General features: G+C 42.6%; 1 protein-coding gene across 2 annotated transcripts in view; it reads left to right on the top strand.

Moving 5' to 3' along the window:
• Positions 1-697: 697 nt before the first annotated feature.
• The window catches only part of raf1a (Raf-1 proto-oncogene, serine/threonine kinase a), a gene marked incomplete at its 3' end in the record, with an annotated part of 28,076 nt that continues 9,038 nt past the window's right edge, over positions 698-19,735 (top strand). The window contains exons 1-12 of one of the 2 annotated variants that reach the window (XM_080443436.1): positions 698-1,221; positions 7,384-7,610; positions 8,689-8,801; positions 10,689-10,791; positions 10,887-11,044; positions 11,592-11,684; positions 15,147-15,300; positions 17,306-17,416; positions 18,159-18,183; positions 18,329-18,450; positions 18,825-18,942; positions 19,628-19,712. In XM_080443436.1, coding sequence (XP_080299562.1) covers positions 7,410-7,610; positions 8,689-8,801; positions 10,689-10,791; positions 10,887-11,044; positions 11,592-11,684; positions 15,147-15,300; positions 17,306-17,416; positions 18,159-18,183; positions 18,329-18,450; positions 18,825-18,942; positions 19,628-19,712 — 1,283 coding nt within the window. In that variant the 5' untranslated portion in view covers positions 698-1,221; positions 7,384-7,409. The remainder of the gene's footprint in view (positions 1,222-7,383; positions 7,611-8,688; positions 8,802-10,688; positions 10,792-10,886; positions 11,045-11,591; positions 11,685-15,146; positions 15,301-17,305; positions 17,417-18,158; positions 18,184-18,328; positions 18,451-18,824; positions 18,943-19,627; positions 19,713-19,735) is intronic. The other variant, XM_080443437.1, reaches the window with a different exon arrangement.

The raw sequence follows: 19,735 nt of genomic DNA on the forward strand, positions 1-19,735 counted from the left end.
AAAACACTCGCCCCAAAACACAGTCGCCCCAAGGAAAATCCGGCGACCTCGGAACGGTCGCCACCTGGTGTTCCTAAACGTAACCTCAGCAAAACTACGCCTAAAACTAACCTTATTCCTAAACGTAACCTCAGTAAAACAACGCTTAAACCTAACCTTATTCCTAAACGTAACCTCAGTAAAACAACGCTTAAACCTAACCTTATTCCTAAACGTAACCTACCTCAGTAAACTATGCCTAAACCTAACCTTATTCCCTAAACGTAACCACAGTAAAATGATGCCTAAAACCTAACCTTAATCCTAAAAGTAACCTCAGTAAACTATGCCTAACCTAACCCTAAACTTATTTCTAACCTTATCCTCAGTAAAACAAATGCAAGAAGAATACATGCAAGAACCGCTGCATGCATGGGAGCGAGCGGTCCGCGAAAAAAAATGGGGGCGAGCGTGTTTTGGGGCGAGACTTCTGGTTACCCCGTAGCCCTACACCATAATCGATGTCAAAATTAGACGAAAAGTAAACCAACGTGTCATTGAATTATAACAGATTCTAAGAATAGCGTGTTTTCTCAACATTGTACAATTTGTCTATGTATTGTGATTGTGTATTTATTTGTGGTGGTATAAAAAGCAGTGAGTCTTGGCGGAGTGGGTGGGCTCACAGTGTGGCTGCTTGTTATGACTGAAGGTCCTGTTTCAATCAGTGGCGTCAGGGCAGTCAGAGACTCTCAAACCCTTTCACCGTCTATAATCCTAAACACCAAGATCGATCGGAACAGGAGCGGAACTTTAATAACTTTTGTCGTTAGTTTAGAACCGCAACCGATCTAAAAAAAATTAAAAAGGATGATGGGATTCGTGTGACTTTTTGATTAGAGAGAAAGACGTGGTGGGGGAAAAAAAGAGACGGAGGAGCCCCGACCCGACGCCGGGATTTTTTTTTTCGCTGTTTGAAACTGCGGATTGAATTAAAGTTTAGTATCGGGGAGATCAATCAATCAATCGGATCCACACTGACCTTGATCCCAGTGCGATCGGATACAGTCGTTGGATACATTGTGATACATTTTGTTGCCGTCCCGTCTTGTTTACAGCGTCGATCGCTTCTTTTTTTTTGTTCCTCCTTTTCTCGAATGCGTTCGTTGCAAATATGATGATGTCATCGACGCCACTTTTTCCTGAAGTTATGGCGGAGCAGAAGTTTTCCAACTCGTCTTGGTGAGTTTTATGATCATTATTACACACTAGGCCTGCGACGTGACCGTTTGAAACGCCGATTTTTACAACCAGGCGAATCCCGTTGCTCCGCCAGGCGAGCACACAAAGCATCATTTATAGATCTGTGTGTGTGTGTGTGTGTGTGTGTGTGTGTCTGTGGGGGCAATGAAGTTTAGTTGTTAGTTGGCTGATCTGACGGCCTACTACTACAGGCAGTGGGGTTGGCAGAAGTACTTAAGTAAAAGTATCAATGCTGCAATGTAGTCGAAATACTGTGTTACAAGTACAAGTCCTGCATTCAAAATGTACTTGAGTAAAAGTACTCGCATTAAAATATGCTTAAATGCTGAAAGTAAAAGTACTCCTTTAGCAGAATGTCCCATTTCACCAGTATTCGAATGTATACACATCTTTTGAAAATATCGACGCGTTGTGAGCTAACTAGGCTATTGTAAGGATACATAGGGCTGAAGTGGTAATGCATGTTTTGTGATAATAATCTAAAAAAATCCACAAAGTAACTAAAGTTTTCAAATACTTGTAGTGGAGTAAAAAGTACAATGTTTTCCTCTGAGATGTAGTGGAATAGAAGTATTGACAATTGGAAATACTAAAAGTAAAAAATCCTCAAAAGTTTACTTAATTAGCCTACAGTACTTAGTTACTTTACAGCATTGACTACAGGCACACTTCAACATGAAACCTTTCTGCAGCTTTTCCTAGGTTTGCTCGGCCAATAGAAGAACACAACGATGCAGTCTCACCACGTATTCAGCATTCATTCACTAGCCTACATTCGTGGCCTACAACATTGGTTCTCAAGGTGGGGTCCGGGGACCCCCAGGGGTCCTTGAGGGAGTTCCAGGGGGTCCCCAGCTAAATGATGGATAGTTAAGAACCAAATGGACCCTTATGGGTCTGTAACTCTGAGAGTGTACAAATGGAACACATTTGGTTCCATTTGTACACTCTCTGAGTTAAATTAACATTGATTTTACAATATAAATTCGGGTCCCAGAGATAGAAATGCCGTTAAATGGGGGTTCGTAGCCTAATGCATGTCAAACTGGGGGTCCTTGAGATTAAAATGGTTGAGAATCACTGCTAGAGCCATAAAAATCTTCTCTTATGGGGGTCCCTGGCATATCTTTTCAAATGGGGGTCCGCGGGCTAATACGTGTCAATTTGGGGGTCCTTGGCATGAAAAAGTTTGAGAACCACTGGCCTACAAGAGGTATTTGATATGGTAACTTCGATTATATGAACTCTTAACTGAACGCATACAAGTAGCAGTTCAGTATTGACATTACTCCTTCAACAAATATTAAATGTGCCAGAGCTCCTGATGACATTGATGTCACCTACCTCTCTTCTTGATCAGTGCCTTTTAACATTAATTGACATTTTATGTCAATTAATGTATCATTACTAATCTCTGTGGTAGTGGTTCTCATAGTGGGCTCCTTGAGGGGCTTCCAAATGAACCCTTAACGGGTCTGCAACTCTTAAGAGTGTGCAAATGGAACCAAATGGACCTGTAAGGGTCAATTTGTACACTCTTTAAGAGTTATCTGGCTCCTTGAAATTAAAAAAGTTTGAGAACCACTGCGCTATATAACTTGGGCTGATTTGATATACCGTAGCCTATGCCATGGCTTATGTAGAAATGTGGTTGTTTCGCATTGATATAACATTATGCAAGTGTGAGAGTGCACGTATTATCATGTGAACTTGGCCTTGGCGTTCTTTCTTTATGTGTTGATACCCTTTGCTGGATGGGTCACAAGCACTTTGTTTTGAACACAACTCTTGTGGCATGGTGGGCACAACAGACCCAGAATGGTGTCTGTCTGTCCGCCCCCGCTCTTCTGTTGTGACATGTGAGCCTGCCAGCCTTGTAGTTAACCACTAACTGCACTAAATTATCTCCACAGTCTCTTGGCACACTGGTTCTCAAAGTGAGGCCCGAGGACCTCCCCAGGAGTCCTTGAGGGGTTTCCAGGTGGTCCCCAGCAAAATGAGGAAGAGTTAAAGGGTCGCACTTAATCTTTTTGGCTATTCAAAAATAGCAGATCTACAAGCTCACAACACATTGCGATCCTCTCTTTTGGGGGCCCTGGCACAAAAGACAAAATCATTTGAAACGGGGGTCCGCAGCCAGATATCAATTTAGGGCTCCTCCTTCCTTGACATGTAAATGTTTGAGAACCACTGTCTTAACGGGCTCATTTGCTGGACCAATCAGGCGTCAGGGAGTGAAAGAGAGGGGAGTGCACAGACAGACAGACAGACAGACAAGCATACACTTTTAGAGTTGTGTTTATATAGGGTCTATGTATAGAGCCCTGCATTTGTACTGAAAACAGAGCAGTTTGTGATGGGTAGGTACGACCTGAACTAAAGTTTCATTTTTGGTGACTCCCCCCTAGTCGAAGCATGAGGGACCTTGTTGAGTCCATGTTTTCTTCTGCCTGAACACAAACAAATGTCTTTTGGTTATTTTAATAACACTGGCTGGTCCAACTGAGAGTAGCCATCCTAGTGTCATTTAACCACATTCACCCCATTTTAGGCATTTTCAAAAATCTACAAAAATAGCTGATCTCCAGAGCTTGTAGATGGGCTTAAGAGGTTAACAACACTAAGTTCCAACAGTTGAAGCGTGAACACGATGATCGTTGGTGTGATGAGCTTAGTCTGGGTCTTTTTCTGTTAGTACAGAACTAAGAGACTGTGTTTCAGCATCCAGTAAATTGGAGCCAGATCGAATCGAGCGATGTATCGTTTTGGCCGATATATCTGTCATTATTTGACTTTTTTTCTTTTTCCAACATCGGTATCTACATTTTATGCAGCTGATGTGTCCTTACTTATAACTTCTTTCAACCTGGCATCCCTATTTTGAGCATCTCATTATAGATATACATTTTCAAAACCTAAATATAGAAAGCTCCCAATGCATCGCTACAGGTTACATAAAAAGTAGTTTATTGTCTCCGCCAGGCTGGACAGCCGAAGGCTGGAGGAGACTATGTTTTTGCCCATGTTTGTCCATCCGTGTGTGCGAGTCTGAACCGCTAATCTCCGGCACCGTTGGACCAATCTGCGTGACACCTTGCATGCACACTCCCCGGAGCAGAACCTCTGCTCCAAATTCGGCCTGTTATAGCGCCATGATGCAGATTTTTGCAAAACAATCGTTAAAAAAATATTACTCCTACAGATTTTGTCCAAACCTCAAACAAATCGATATACACTACCTCTATGGTCATGTGATCAAGACCTATCTGTCCGATGTTTCACATCATAAACGCAGCGTCCGATTGCCGTAAAACTTTGCACGCCCTACTAGGCCAAGGGAGAAATGCAAGCATAGATTCACGTTTTGGCCTGTAACTCTTAACTCCTGAACCATGGTTTGTACAATAACTTTTTTTTTAACCCGGATTCCTTGGATCCTCTCTCTCCATATAGGCCCTGGCCCATTTGTACCAGATTACATTTTCCACCATTTTACGTTTTCTTCAAAACACCTTTTGCTACTAGCTACTCCTACAGATTTTGTCCAAAACTCACACACATCGGTACACATCATCTCTGTGATCAAGATGTATAGTTTGATTTTACAGATCCCATTCCAAGTTGTTATGACCGCCTTCCAAAGTTTGTGGGCCCTGATCGAATCGAGACCTGTACTCCGAGGAGCACACTTTTCTAGTTTGTCTTTTTTTTTGCGTGTAAGTTGCATGTTCTCAAATACGTAGAAACTTTAAATCAAATCAAAAAAGTTTTTCAAATTGATCAAAAAATCTGGCATAAATACCAGTCAAAACCTCAGTAATCGGTCGGTGGTCTACCAAGTGGGGATAACCAACAAGACCCTACAATCTGGCATCGGTCATGCTCTACTGTAAATAACAAGGCCTGGGCCGTAGCGTGACGGTCCAGGCACCCTAGGCTGCAATGCCAGCCTGACAGCATGTCGTGGGTTCGACTCCCGTTCCCCTCCCATCTCTCTCCCCATTTCCTGTCGGCCTACTGTCCCTATCCCTCTCCAAAAAATAAATAAATTAATAAAATAAAGGCATAAAAAGCCCCCCCCCCCAAAAAAAAATGTGTAATCTTACTGTAAATAACATGGCTGACCTCTGCAGTGGTCTGAGACTCTCCTGGTCTGAGAGTGCATTAGTTTGTGTCCATACCGTTCTGCTCCTCCCCCCCCTTCCCTCTGTTAGTGGGGAAAGGAACATATCAAGATTCCGGTTTTGCACCAGAATGCTGTGTGGTTGGTATGTTGTATAATCATGCCAGCTACTTGTCAGAAAATACAGGGTTCAGTCCAAAGTTTATGGCCCACAGCAATAGGCCACTGACTGCACTGGTTCAGGTGAAAGGCTTCTCTCTATTATTATAAAAATGTGGGACTTTTGTGTGAAGGAGTAGCCCTGCCTGCTCCTCACAAGCTCATAAGCCTAATATTTCCTCTGGCCAAGTGGGGGGGGGGGGGGGGGATTCCCTCTTGGACTAGCGGTAGATGTTTTGTTTCCCACGCGGGAGACCTGGGTTTAAATGTTGGGTGTTACATCGGTGCCACGTCCTGGATCGGGTTTCCCAGTTGGGGGAGGTCAAAGGGGGAGTGGGGGGGGGGGGGGGGGGGGCTGTGTGAATGTGAAGCAGTACTGCCTGAAGCGCATAAGCCTAATATCTCCTCCTGGTCAAGGGGGAGGGGGGGGGGGGGATTCCCCGTGGGTGTTTGGTTTCTCACACGTGATATATTTACAGGGCTTGCTGCACTGATGTCCACCAAAAGTGTTCCTGACACTAGTCCTCGGCACAAGTAACAGAAACCATTCTCTCTTAAGATTTTTTTTGGGGGCTTTTTAATACCTTTTTATCATAGATAGGACAGTAGGAAATGGGGCGAGAGAGATGGGGGGCTGACACGCAGCAAAGGCCGCCAGGATCGGGACTCGAACCCGCGACACACTGTCAGGCTACATTGTAGCCTCGGTGCCTGGACCGCTGCTCCAGCGGTCCAGGCCAAGAAACCATTCTACCTAACCACTTGAACCCTAGCGTGTCCCTATTCTGGGCATTTCTGTCGTATGCCATAATTATGCAAAAAAATAGGCAAACATTTAAGCCGGAAAAGCCAGGTCGACGAGCTTGCAACGCGTTGAGGGCGTGGCACGTTGTGAGCTTGTATATCTGCTGTTTTCACGGAAGAGCTTTGGGGTAGAGAGGCAGAAAAGGAGGGGACAAAGACTGGAGCCCTGGCCTGCGGGACCCTGGTTAGGCCTGTCACAATTATTACATAATGGTCTAATCGCAATAGTTTTTGAGATAATCGTCATAATCGTTTCCATATTGAAAGATTTTCACACATTTTCAAATATTAAAAAAGCAGAAATAGTGGATCTACAAGCTTACAACCCGTCACAAAGTGACGGGTTGTAAGCTTGTAGATCTGCTATTTCTGCTTTTTTACATTTATAAAAAATATGAATTATGTCAATTTCTTTGTATAGTTCAGTTATTTGTCATATCTGCCCTGTGCAATTTCCAGCGTTCAATGCCAAACACACAATGAAATCGTTAATCGCAATTATTTGAGTGACAATTAATCGTCAACTTAAATGAAATCGTGACAGCCCTAAAACCAAAACTGGACTCGGACTTTGAAGTCGAGTCTGTATGTGAGGAGAAAAGATAACCTAAAGTAATATTGAATATTGATAAAGAGGTCATATGGTGATGTGGTTGGCTGTCCAACTTTGTAAGTGCGAAAGCTGTGTGTGTATTTGTACTACTATACTTGTAGGGACCTTGTATAGTAGTTTTTTGTAGAAAATGGACATTGTGAGGACAATGTCTCTGGTCTTCACAAGATAAATGATTGTTTTATGGAGTTGGTTTACAATTAGTAGAACATGTTAGGATTAGGCATTTAGAGGTTAGGTTAAGGGGTTGGGGCTGGAGTTATGCCTGATTTATACTTGGTTGCTCACCGATATTGCACACCACTGTGACATGTTTTGAGCTATTTTCGGTTTATGATAACTTTAGGGTTCGTTATGGTAAAAATGCCATTTATAAACCATCCCAACATTTTTATGTCCTCACAAGTATGGTAATACAAACGTGTGTGTGTGTGTTTTCCAGACCATTGAGAGCACTTGGCTTTGCTAATGGAGCACCTCCAGGGAGCGTGGAAGACGCTGAGCAACGGCTTCGGAATGAAGGACTCAGTGTTCGAGGGCCCGTGCCTTTCGCCCACCATGGTCCAGGGCTTCCCGTACCAACGGCGCGCCTCAGACGACAGCAAGATGCCCGATTCTAAGGCTTGCAGCACAATCCGCGTCTACCTCCCCAACCAGCAACGTACTGTGGTGAGTCGACGCTATCCGGCTGCCTCAGAGAGCCAACTATAGCCACTTAGAAGCTGGTGGCCCTGTTTTGGGGGCGTGACAAAACATGGCCTTCCCTAAAACACCCTGGACAATGTAGTTTTATTTATTTTTAATTTGTAAAAGCAAAATAATACAAAGCATTAATTTGTTATCATTGAAAACATAGACCAAAAAGGTGTAGGCTGAAGCCTTAGCTTTAACAATGCTCCAAACATGCTAGATTTTTCTCCCTCCTGGCTTCCAAATTGTGGAATAAGCTCCCTATTGCGGACAGAGCTGCAGACTCACTCCTGATTGTCTGCCGTAGTCTGAAAACCCACCCTTTCAGCCTCCACCTCATCCCCCTAGCACCCACCTCTTCAGACTCCACCTCATCCCCCCTAGCACCCACCTCTTCAGACTCCACCTCATCCCCCCTAGCACTCACCTCTCTGTGTATCCTTTCTAGTCACCTTATGTTTGATAGACGCTAGTTTACTATGCGGATGTACTGTATATCTTGTTCTCATGTTTTTGTTACTTAGATTTGTTCTTGACCACAATGTTAAGAAAGTTATTTCGATAGCATGTTGTGTAGACAGATGCTAGGTTTGATGTTTACCTGGTGCCCTAGTTTTTTGAGGCATTACATTGTTCTCTCTGCGCTATACTTGACTATTTACCTTGCTGTTTGATCATGACTAGGGTTTATGCTCTGCTTATTCCGATCTCACACTTGTAAGTCGCTCTGGATCAGAGCGTCAGCTAAATTCCTAAATTGTTGTTGTAATTGACAATAGATTAACATCTCCACAAACTTAGGCAACTTAGGCCACTTAAATAGGCAATATACAAGCTCATAACGCGTCACAAGCTTGTGGATTGGCTATTTTCGCCCCGCAGCACCATCGGGTACAGCGGCTAAGCTTGGTTTATCACACTAGCCGTAAGCCTTATAAAATGCTACTTGCATCATTGTTAACAGTTCAGAAGCAAATTGAATTCGGATGCTCCTGGGATTGTAGGTAGAAAATAAGACTGAACTACTCTTGTGTGTGACTGTGTTGTGGTCCTTCAGGTGACTGTGCGACCAGGTATGACTCTGCACAGTTGCCTGAGCAAAGCCTTGAAGGTGCGGGGTTTGCAGCCAGAGTGCTGCGCCGTCTTCAAACTACACCCTGGACAACGGAGGTGAGACGCTTAAAGCTCGGGATTTGAACCCTGGTGCCCCGAAATATCTAATATATAAACAAGAAATGAATGACGGTCATATATATCCGCTCGCTGCAAGCTACCCCTTGAAAAGTACTGTCAACTACAGTACACTGTTTCAGAGACATGGCGAATGCCATTCTTATTAAGCTATTATTCTTTACGCAATATAATCCTGGCCTGAGCACAGAGTTTCTAATGATCTAATAATTTAACTAGGCTATTGTATCAGACCGAGCGCTGACAATGTCGGCAGATGGTGGAGGGGGTGGTCTCGGTAAACTCCTACTGTAGCCGATCATTTCCACTCACACAAACAGTCGTTTCCGTGTCCAAAAAAACATCCCGTAACCAATTCTCCATTGAACATGGCCATAGCATTCTGACTAAACGCACTATGTCATACATGTGTTTAGTAATGTACATTTCCGTTCTATCGTTAAATAATCTCTCAAGAACAGATTCTGCTCTGCGTTTGAATCTGTCGGGGGGGTTCGTCATAACGTGTACGCACTGACCTACAAGTGGGCGTGCCTTCAGATCAGGAAGCAGGCCGCGCTTTAACCAATCAAATGTAGTGGGCGGGATTTACTGTCTGTGCTCTGCTTCCCACTAAAAACAAAACCGAAACTCATTTAACAATAGCGTCCTCGGAGCAGACAACCACGGAAGGATATTCACATTTTAACTTGCTCTTTCATCATAGAAACAAGTGGGCTTATAACCAAAACGATCCATGTTCTCTGGGAGAAGTGGTGTTAGTGTTCCGTGTAGAAATATTGTTAGTGGGAATGAAAACATAGTCGCACCACCGGAAGTGAAAGGCTGAAGGCAGACCAAAACCCCGGTTTCCTTGCGCACGAGTGCTACGTCGACCTCCTCCCAGAGCCAAGTGAGATAGTAAAAAACAGCAGAGGGCGCTGTTTTTCCTTTTCATTTGGCGATGGGTTCCCAGATTGATCGTTAAATAAAACCATATTTGCCAGTCTGTGCTAGTCCTGTCTAGCACTAAACGCAAAACAAGATGGCTGCCCTTTGATTGGCTGGCCGAGTCAGGAACAGCGCCACAGATTAACCATAGAGAATTGAGATGTGTGTGTATATATATATATATGTGTGTGTGTGTGTGTGTGTGTATATATATATACACACACACGCACGCACGCACGCACGCGCGCGCGCGCGTGCGTGCGTGCGTGCGTGCGTGCGTGCGTGCGTGCGTGCGTGCGTGCGTGCGTGCGTGCGTGCGTGCGTGCGTGCGTGCGTGCGTGCGTGCGTGCGTGCGTGCGTGCGTGCGTGCGTGCGTGCGTGCGTGCGTGCGTGCGTGCGTGCGTGCGTGTGTGTGTGTGTGTATATATATATATATATATATATACACACATACATACATACATACAGTGGCCGAACACGATATCGCATCCGTACTTAGAACCCGTTTGCTGCATAGTTGTTTAGATGCCATATTCTGAGAGGACATGGGATGCTATTGGCGACCCCTCATTGGCTGGCCTTTTATCAAGACCAGCCAATGAGGGGAAAAAGTGACGACTAGTTGCAGCGTCTCTTCAATGATCAGCCCTGCGAGCTGATAAAAACATGGATTGCAGCTTCAGGCCCGATGCCTAAAATAGCTAGCTAATAGTTGTGAGCTTGTAGATCGGTTATTTTTGATTGCATTTAACACAGCATGCACCCAAGTATAATTTGTGCCATAAGAGTCTGGGAAAGGGGAGCCAAATAAAAAAATCATAAAATATTTGTATTATTATTATTTATTGTAGTCTTTCCTAATGAATACAGGTCTATGTGATGGATTATTATTTATCATTATTACTGTTCCTCATGGAGTTTCTTTGATCAATTCAGTAAAAAGCAGCGGATGGACTGGAACACGGACTGCACATCGCTAATAGGTGAAGAGCTGCTAGTGGAGGTGTTAGATCATGTGCCCTTAACTACACACAACTTTGTAAGTACCCATGTTATTTACTGTGACGCCCAGACACGCTGCTTGTTTTTTTTCCCACTGTGAGAGGAATAAATTGTTATCTCTTTAATTTTCAGGTTCGCAAAACATTTCTGAAGCTAGCCTTCTGCGATATTTGCCAGAAGTTTCTTTTGAACGGTTTCCGATGCCAAACGTGCGGCTACAAGTTCCACGAGCATTGTAGCACCAAAGTGCCCACGATGTGTGTGGACTGGAGTAATATCAGACAACTCCTGTAAGTCTCCTCGCTGGGGGAAGGGTGATCTTAAAAAAAAAAAAGAAATACTTTAGCTCTCCTTTTTGTTTGAGATGACGAATAACTTTCTCAGAATAATTTAGGCATAGTTTGTGGTTGAAATATGATGAGGCAAACGAAACTTGATACCAAACGCAACTAAGAAGATTAACTCTTTGCCATGTCACCTTAAACTAGTTTCATATTTCATCAGGGATGACATTGTCAGGATAAAAAGAGGGAGAACAAGCTCTGCCGAGCCTGCAGGTCCTTTAACTTGAGTAGTTGTAAGCTCCATGTACAAAGCTTTGCATACTTGCACTGAGAATAGAGCATTGTTTTGCATGCAGGCTTTAGGCCTGACAATAAGCATTCACACAGATGAATATCAGTGACAGTTAAGAGATAAGGCTTTCTGTGACAACCATTTTGCTGACAACCTTTGTTAATCTGGCATCTCTCTCCCTCACAAAGACATGCATGCCCTCCGTTCACACAATAGACCCATAACGTCTGTCTCTCTGTCTGTGTGTCCGTCCGTCCGCAGGCTGTTTCCTACGCCAGGTGAAAGTGGCGGGCCGTCCCTGCCCCCGCTGACGTCTCGGCGAATGAGAGAGTCCTTGACTCGATTTCCTAATAGGTAAGACGAACTTGATGCCCTTGCTCTGACCCTCGAATCATGATCCTACTGTGCTTATGTAACCGAGTAGCCCTGCCCGCGCTCATAAGCCTTGTGTAACGAAGTGGCCCAGCCATAGATCATGAGCCTAATGAAACAAAGTCAGCCCTGCCACAGATCATAAGTCTAATGTAACAAAGTAGCCTACCACAGACCATAAGTCTACCCCCAGAAAATGGACGATTTATTATCTCACAATGCGATATGCTATTTTTTGCTATTTTCTAAAGTTTTTGAAGATCCTTTGGCCCCCCTGGCGCTCCCTGGCACCACCCACTTTCAAAACTCCTGTGCCATTGCTACTTGGACCACAAATCCCTGGCAACCTTGTACCAACAGCAGGAAGCACAAGGGGAAATAAAACTTCTCTTTAGTGGGTTAATGGGTGTTTTGGTGGGATACAGATTGGTACAACATTTATTTAGGGTGGACATACAGTAGGCTACTTAAGCAGACTGAGGTCACCATGAACAAATTCTCTTTGAATCGCCTGCTTGCATCTCGGTTGCTGCACTGTAGTTATACTGTAAAGTTGATTGAATCAGTTCCTGTTTTTAATGACGTCTTCAGCTTAATGGGGGCTTACCAGCCCATGTAACAAGAACTGATGTAACACGAGGTGTGAAAAGAGCCTGTTGTTTGAGGAGCACTTAACATAGTTTAAAAATACCTGTAGCCAAATTAGTACTCGCAAAGTATCAAGTTGTTCCAAGCGGAGCGGAGCAATCTCGAAGACGTTTTCGAAACACCGTTTTGTGTTGCCAAAAGGGGGATTTGTGCTGGTGAAGTGCACGCCATCGGCTGTAATTTGATCTCTGTTTATAGACGTCACTCAAATGGACTCTCACTTTCTCTGTTTCTCACCAGTAGGCCACAGTTTAGTACAGAGACAGACCAGTTAACAGACCAGAGACATGCATCTCTGAATTGGTAGACAAAATTGGCACAAACGGACATCATCCGTTGCTGTCATAGTTGATATGTTATTATATTCCTTATTATTAAATACTGCCTTTTAATTGCTATTATTACTTATGCTGCTGCAGTGTGTGTGAAGAAGCCGAACACATATGCTTTACCCTCATGTACCTGTGTATAAGATGCAGTGTTGTAAAGTAACTGAGTACATTTACTCAAGTACTGTACTTGAGTTAAATCTTGAGGTACTTTTACTTTACTGGAGTATTTCTAATTTTCAGTACTTTTACTTCTACTCCACTTCATCTCAGAGGCAAATATTGTACTTTTACTCCACGATAATTATTTGAAAACTTAAGTTACTAGTTACTTTGTAGATTTTGATTATTATTACAAAACATACATTACCCACTAGTACAGGCATACATTTCGGCTATTTGAAAATAGCCGATCTACAAGCTCACAATGCGTCGCATTGAGCTTGTAGATCTGCTATTTTCAAAAGATTTTTATACATTTTATACATTTAGAAAGCTGTGAAATGGGACATTCCGCATAATGAGTACTTTCTACTTTTGGTACTTTAAGTACATTTTGATACCAATACTTTTGTACTTTTACTCAAGTAATATTTGAATTTGAAAATATTGAAGTATTTCTACATTGCAGTATTGATACTTTTACTTAAGTAAAACATTTTAGTACTTTTACCACCACTGATAAGATGTAAAAATAAAGGCCACCTTGAACCATTGTTATTTTTATCCATACATTTGACTTCTTACATTGGTGTAAGTTGGTGTTCATATTTGAACTTGTTTTTGTTGGACTAGCGTTTGGATTGTTTGCCGTTTTCTTACTTGGCTGACGAGCTTTGCTCTGCACACTTGAGGCAAACACAGGGCTTGGCAAACATAAAGGGCAAAATAGCTCCACACACGCCAAAAATGGGATCGGGGGTTGACCAATAGTAAAGTTATTTCTAGAATTAGTTTCCCACAATTCAAATGTGAAAGTTTATGTTGCGTGTTTGTTGCTGACATGGTTCTTTGTTTGGTTTCTACTAGAGAAGGTGGCTTCAGTAGATAAACTTTGTGTCTATTTGTATGTATTCACCAGGCCTTGTCATTTCTGGTCACACAGACTTCCTCTTGCCTTCTCGGAGGAAGAAGGAGCTAATGGTGCTAAAAACAGAAAAGTGTCTTAACCACAAACTCTGGCATCCCTATTTTGGGCAAGAATAAATACAAAATGAATCAAAACATTGATCGTAACACGTTGTGAGCTTGTAGATTGTCTACTTTCGCTATTTTTCATACAGTGAATTACTGTATATAGGACTGAAGTGGTTAACTGTGATGACGGGGGTGATGCCTGCAATGGGAGAAAGTGAGAGAAAATGGCAGAAATGAAACCGACAAAACAACTGTAGCATCCACCACACCCAACACAGTCTAAATGAAAGAAGTTACACTGGCGTTCAGTGGGTTTTCATAATGTTTAATTTTGTTGTCATTTAAGAATTTACACTGGTGTTCAGTGGGTTTTCATAGTGTTTAATTTTGTTGTCATTTTTTTCTCTCTAGTTTGTCCTACAGACCGGTGGCAGTCAGTCACTCGGTAACATTTGTAATGCATCTTCTCTAGGGTTCATCGCCATGCTAGCTTGTGGTGGACATTTCTGTCAAAATTCTATTTTTGCTATGGACATAACAAAATATTACCAGAAAAACAGGCGCTAGCCCTAAATGTGTACTACTAGTGTTGTGGTCCTCAAAGTGGGTTGAGGGACCTTCGGCGTTCCTTGAAGGTGGTCAAAATGGACCATTACAGGTCTGTAACTTTGAGAGTGTACATATGGTACCATTTGTACACTCTCAGAGTTATGGGGGTCCTTGGAAATAAAAAAGGTGTCATAGTAAATCAGTGTCATACATATTCTGAAGAAAACCTGGAGACTGACACTGGGCTGTCACCATTACAAATTTAAGTTGACGATTAATTGTCACTCAAATAATTGCGATTAACGATTTTAATTGTGTGTTTGGCGTTGAACATTGGAACATATGAAGCCTTTTAGGCTTCATAATCAAAAATTGTACAGGGCAGATATGACAAGTAACTGAAATATACAAATGAATTATTGACATATTTGATCATTTATACATGTAAAAATTGCAGAAATAGCTGATCTGCTATTTTAGCGTTTTTAATATTTGAAAATGTGTGTGAAAAATTCAAGATGGAAACGATTATGACTATTATGCAAAAACAATTGCGATTCTCTCAAATAATTACGCTTAGACGATTATGTAATAATTGTGACAGGCCCTGGACTGACATTCAGTAAATTGGGTCTTATGATCAAAATAAGAACGTTATAATGTCATGTAAAAAACTAAATCTAATATTTTCCACCGGACAATGACAAGTCTCGGGTGACATATCGATGACCCCCTGACCTTTTCTGTCCTCTCTCTCTTGTGTCGTGTCCTCTCCCGGCAGCACCATGCACCGCTACTCCACCCCGCACGCCTTCAACTACACCACGCCCTACCCGCCGACGGGTTGCATTCTGTCCCAGAGGCAGCGCTCCACCTCCACGCCCAACGTCCACATGGTTAGCACCACCCTGCCCGTCGACTGCAGCATGATCGAGGTAACTACACACCACGCGGCCCCCCCCCCCCCCCCCCCCGGGTCCTCCTGGAGGTCTGGGCAGCCGGTCTTATAAATATCTCCCCCCCCCCCCCACCAGCCTAGGGAGTGATCTTACCCCTCCTCTTACGCAGCAGGCATTCCAGCCCGCCTGCTGTATAACGTACCACTGTGTTTAGTCATCACAACTGGATGCAGTTCAGCTTCGTTTGCGTGACTCTTTATTCTGCCCTCTCTCTCTCTGCCTCTCTTTGTACCCCCTTTTTTAAAGGGCTTGTAAGTGATGTTGTTTTGTTCAAATAATTGTTAAATGGCTCCCTATTCTGATAGAAATCATTGCTATAGAGCAGTCGTTCTTAAACTTTTGAATCGCAAGGATACCCCTGTAACCCTGAGGGTGTACAAATGGACCCGTAACTGTTAAGGGAATCCCCCTCAAGGAACCCTGAGCGGTCCCTGGAACTACAATTTGTAACCCACCTGAAAATGTATTTTGTGTTTACTAAAGAGCTGGAGGGACGGGGAGATCCCTGTTACAGAACACTAATGCCATGATTGTTATTGGAATCTAAAGCTTTAGCTTTTTAGCAATAAGCTTTTCTAAGTACCTAAAGACGCTTTACATGGGGGGGTGGGGACAAAATAACTATTAGGGAAAAGCCTAAGACTATGGAATAACATCAATAAAACAAAACAAATAAATCACTTACAGCACCTTTCAACCATCTTATCCTATTTTATTCCACCTTATTTACCGTCCCTGTTCAATTAGTTCTGTTTGTTTTCACCCGGGTGCTGCTGGAACGCATCTCACATCATAATCATTCTGCATGCTTTGTAGTGGGGCTGAGCAATATACCGATATTGCATCGATATATAATATTGATTATATTGATGTTTTGCAAATGAAAAAGAAAATTAATATTATCGCAATATCACGACGATATCGATATTGTGGTGTTTGGTTTATATTGCCCAGCCAGCCCTACCTTGTAGAACACTGGTTCTCAACGTCTGGATCCGGGGACCACCAGGGGTCCAAAAGAACCCTCACAGGTCCGTAACTCTTTGAGAATGGATAAGTGGAACCAAATGCGCTGGGTCCATTTGGTTCCATTTGTACACTCTTGAGTTCAATCAACACTGAGCATTTTACAGTGTATATTGGAGTCCCCAGAGATTTAGAAGAAATTCTTTTGACTGGGGGTCCGTGGCCTAAAGCGCGTCAAAATGGGGGTCCTTGAAATCCAAACGGTTGAGAATCACTGTTGTAGAATATTCCTCCTGATTTGAAACTCTTACCAATAACCCCATTCAATCCGGGAACGCATCTGTGTCATTTTAAGATTTCTTTGGCTATTAAAAAAATAGCAGATATACAAGCTCATAGCAAGGCACAGAGTGCCGCGCTATGAGCTTTTTCTTTTGAAAATGTTTGAAACTGTGTGCAAATCTTTGAATATATATTGGACATTTTTAACTCAAATCTTTGCTTCTGGGGATTTTACAAATGTCTTCTAAATAAAACAGTTGTTAACTCATGTTGCTATAATCAGTGGTTCTCAATCTTTTTCATGTCAAGGACCCCCAAAATGATATGCATTTGGCCGCCGACCCTCAAAATATTTAATTCCAGAGGACCCCCCCAGAAGCAAATATGAATTCAAAATGTTCGCAATTTTTTTTTTATAATAATAAAATATATATATATATATATATATATATATATATATATATATATATATATATATATATATATATATTTTTTTTAATAAGATTTGCACATTATCAAGATTTTTCAAAAATAGCCAAAGTATAAAAAATAATGGTTAAAGTGGTTACACGGATGCGTTCCCGGTTCGACCCTGGCGGCAGCACTTTTACCGTTCTTCTATCCTTACTTTCCTTTCCTCCACTGTCTTTTCCTTTCCTTTCCTCTACTGTCTCCTTCCCTTTCCCCCGCTTCTCTTCTCTGGGGTCTTGTATGTTCCCCTGCTGGGGAATAGCTAGACTGCCTGAATGCCTCCCCAAGCACCTGGTGCCATAGATTCTGGCTGAAGAGGAGAGTAGGTAATGTTCACTTTGTTGAGGCGGCGTCCGAGAGTCCGAGAATAAAGGTTAGGAAGCTGTGTGTCTGTGCAGTCTGTAAACGGGCTAACCATGTTTTTGCACAACTCAGTTGTAGGGCTGCAACTATCAATTATTTCCATAGAGATAACATTTTTTCGATCAATCACATAATCGAGAAGCACTTTTTTTTTTTTTTTTTTCGTTTTTTAACGAATTCACACACAAAAAAAAAATCTAGATTTCTTTTATCGAGTATATCGATTAGTATTAACCAATTTTTATTTAAAAAAATCTATCAACTACACACCCCATGAAGCATTTTTCTTTGTTGCATTCCTAAGCTAATAATGTGATGACTGGCAGAAAGCTGCTAATGAGTCTCCTACCGGAGCCGCCGCTGGTCATCAAATTATTGGCTTAGGAATGCGACAAAAGAAAACCAAAAAATCTCCATGAATTCAAATCATCATGGGGTGTGTAATCGATAGGGAAAAAAAGTCATTTTGGGGGTGAATTATCCCTTTAAGCCCGATTTCATATTTTGTGGTACAGTAGTGTTGCACGGAAATTGTGAAAATAGGTGATCAACAAGCTCCCAGTGCATCACGACACACGAGAGCTTGCAAATCTTTTCTCTTTTTTTCGAAACGGATACAAAAATAAAAATCGATTTTTGTGAACTGTTGCAGTCCTATTCAATTGTTGCTGAAATCAAGAGTGACCTGTATTTGATTTGATTTTTTTTGTCAAAGCAGTCACCATATATTTTCTTCGTTTTTGTCTCTGTAGGACGCGATGCGCGACCATGACTCTGGTGAGTGAAGTGAACACTTGACTTACTGAGCTGAGGAACACACAACTCGGCTAGCTTACATTAGTACAAATCCACAGAATCTGGAGGTCCTGTCCTGAATGCTTTCTCTCCATCCATTAACCTTTTTTTCTTTTCTTTTTTTCAGAGGGCAGTTCCCCCAGCCAGAGCCCTACAGGGTGGGGGTCCCAGTCCCACTCCCACAAACTCCCCACGCCTGCCCAGAGAGAGAGGGCCACGTCCTTCAACACTCAGGAGAAAAACAAAATTGTAGGTTCTGCATTCTTTTCTTTCTCATCATGCATTCTGATGGCACCGTAGATAACACACACCAGATATATTCAAATTCTGTCTACCTCCGTGTATAATTTGCACCATATACAAATAGAATACCTACTAGTTTCTGGTGCCATTGCTCAGCTTTAAGGGCCATTCACAATCGAGAACGAGAACTATAATAACTACTGTATGATAACTACTGTATATGTATTTTAAAAAATCGTTCTAACTCAAGTAGATGGCAGAGTTCACGGCACAACTCTTAACGACAACGAATGTGGTGAACGATGTCATTTGGATCACTTTCAGAGCGACTTCATGAACGCTTGCATGCTGTAAATGTTTTGCTTTGTGTCCCAATCCAGAGACCCAGAGACAAGCGGGACTCTAGTTACTACTGGGAGATTGATTCCAGCGAGGTGTGTCTACAATCCCGTATTGGTTCGGGCTCATTCGGGACCGTATACAAAGGGAAATGGCACGGTGAGAATGTTTGCCACTTTTTTTAACATCTGTATCTATGACAGTTTGGTGTTTTGTCACGTCTCTTTTGAGGTAGTGAGTGTTGGTCAATTCACAAGTGACATGTTATGTAACCTTGTGGCAGTGACATGACGCGTCTTCCCGTCTTTGAGTTTACTACGGCTTCCTGCAATGGCACACTGCGCTATTGCACTGTGTTGCCAGATTTTGTGAGAGAAATAGGCAACCAGGGGTGTCAACCAGGGGTGTCCCTGGCACAAAATATTTTCAGATGGGGGTTAGGGACAAATGCATATTCATTTGGGGGTACTTGAATATGTTTAAACAGCATTAGGATGCGATCCCAAATAAGCAACTACACTTTAGAAACAAGCCCAAAAAAACTACCTATTACAACCAACTTAACAGAAAAACAAGCCCAACGTCGCTTATAATAAGCAGACATGGCAACACTGGCTACCGCGCCCCTCTTCTTCACCACATGAACCCTAGCATCCCGACTCTAGGCATTTCATAATAGGCGAACATTTGGCAAAAAAAATTATAACAGTTGTGAGTTTGTAGATCCGCTATTATAGAGGGCAAAAAGGAGGGGACCAAGTATAGACCGCTCGGGGACCCCAGTCAACAAAGCATAAATAGGGTTAAGTGGTTAAACATGCTTTTATTTTTCCACCTGCTCTAGGTGACGTAGCAGTGAAGATTTTAAAGGTGGTTGACCCCACGCCAGAGCAGTTCCAGGCCTTCAGAAATGAAGTAGCTGTCCTGAGGTAAGACATATATCATGTTAAAC

The sequence above is a fragment of the Gymnoscopelus braueri genome (assembly GCF_963280865.1).
Source record: "Gymnoscopelus braueri genome assembly, chromosome: 12".
In the NCBI taxonomy this organism is placed as follows: Eukaryota; Metazoa; Chordata; class Actinopteri; order Myctophiformes; family Myctophidae; genus Gymnoscopelus; species Gymnoscopelus braueri.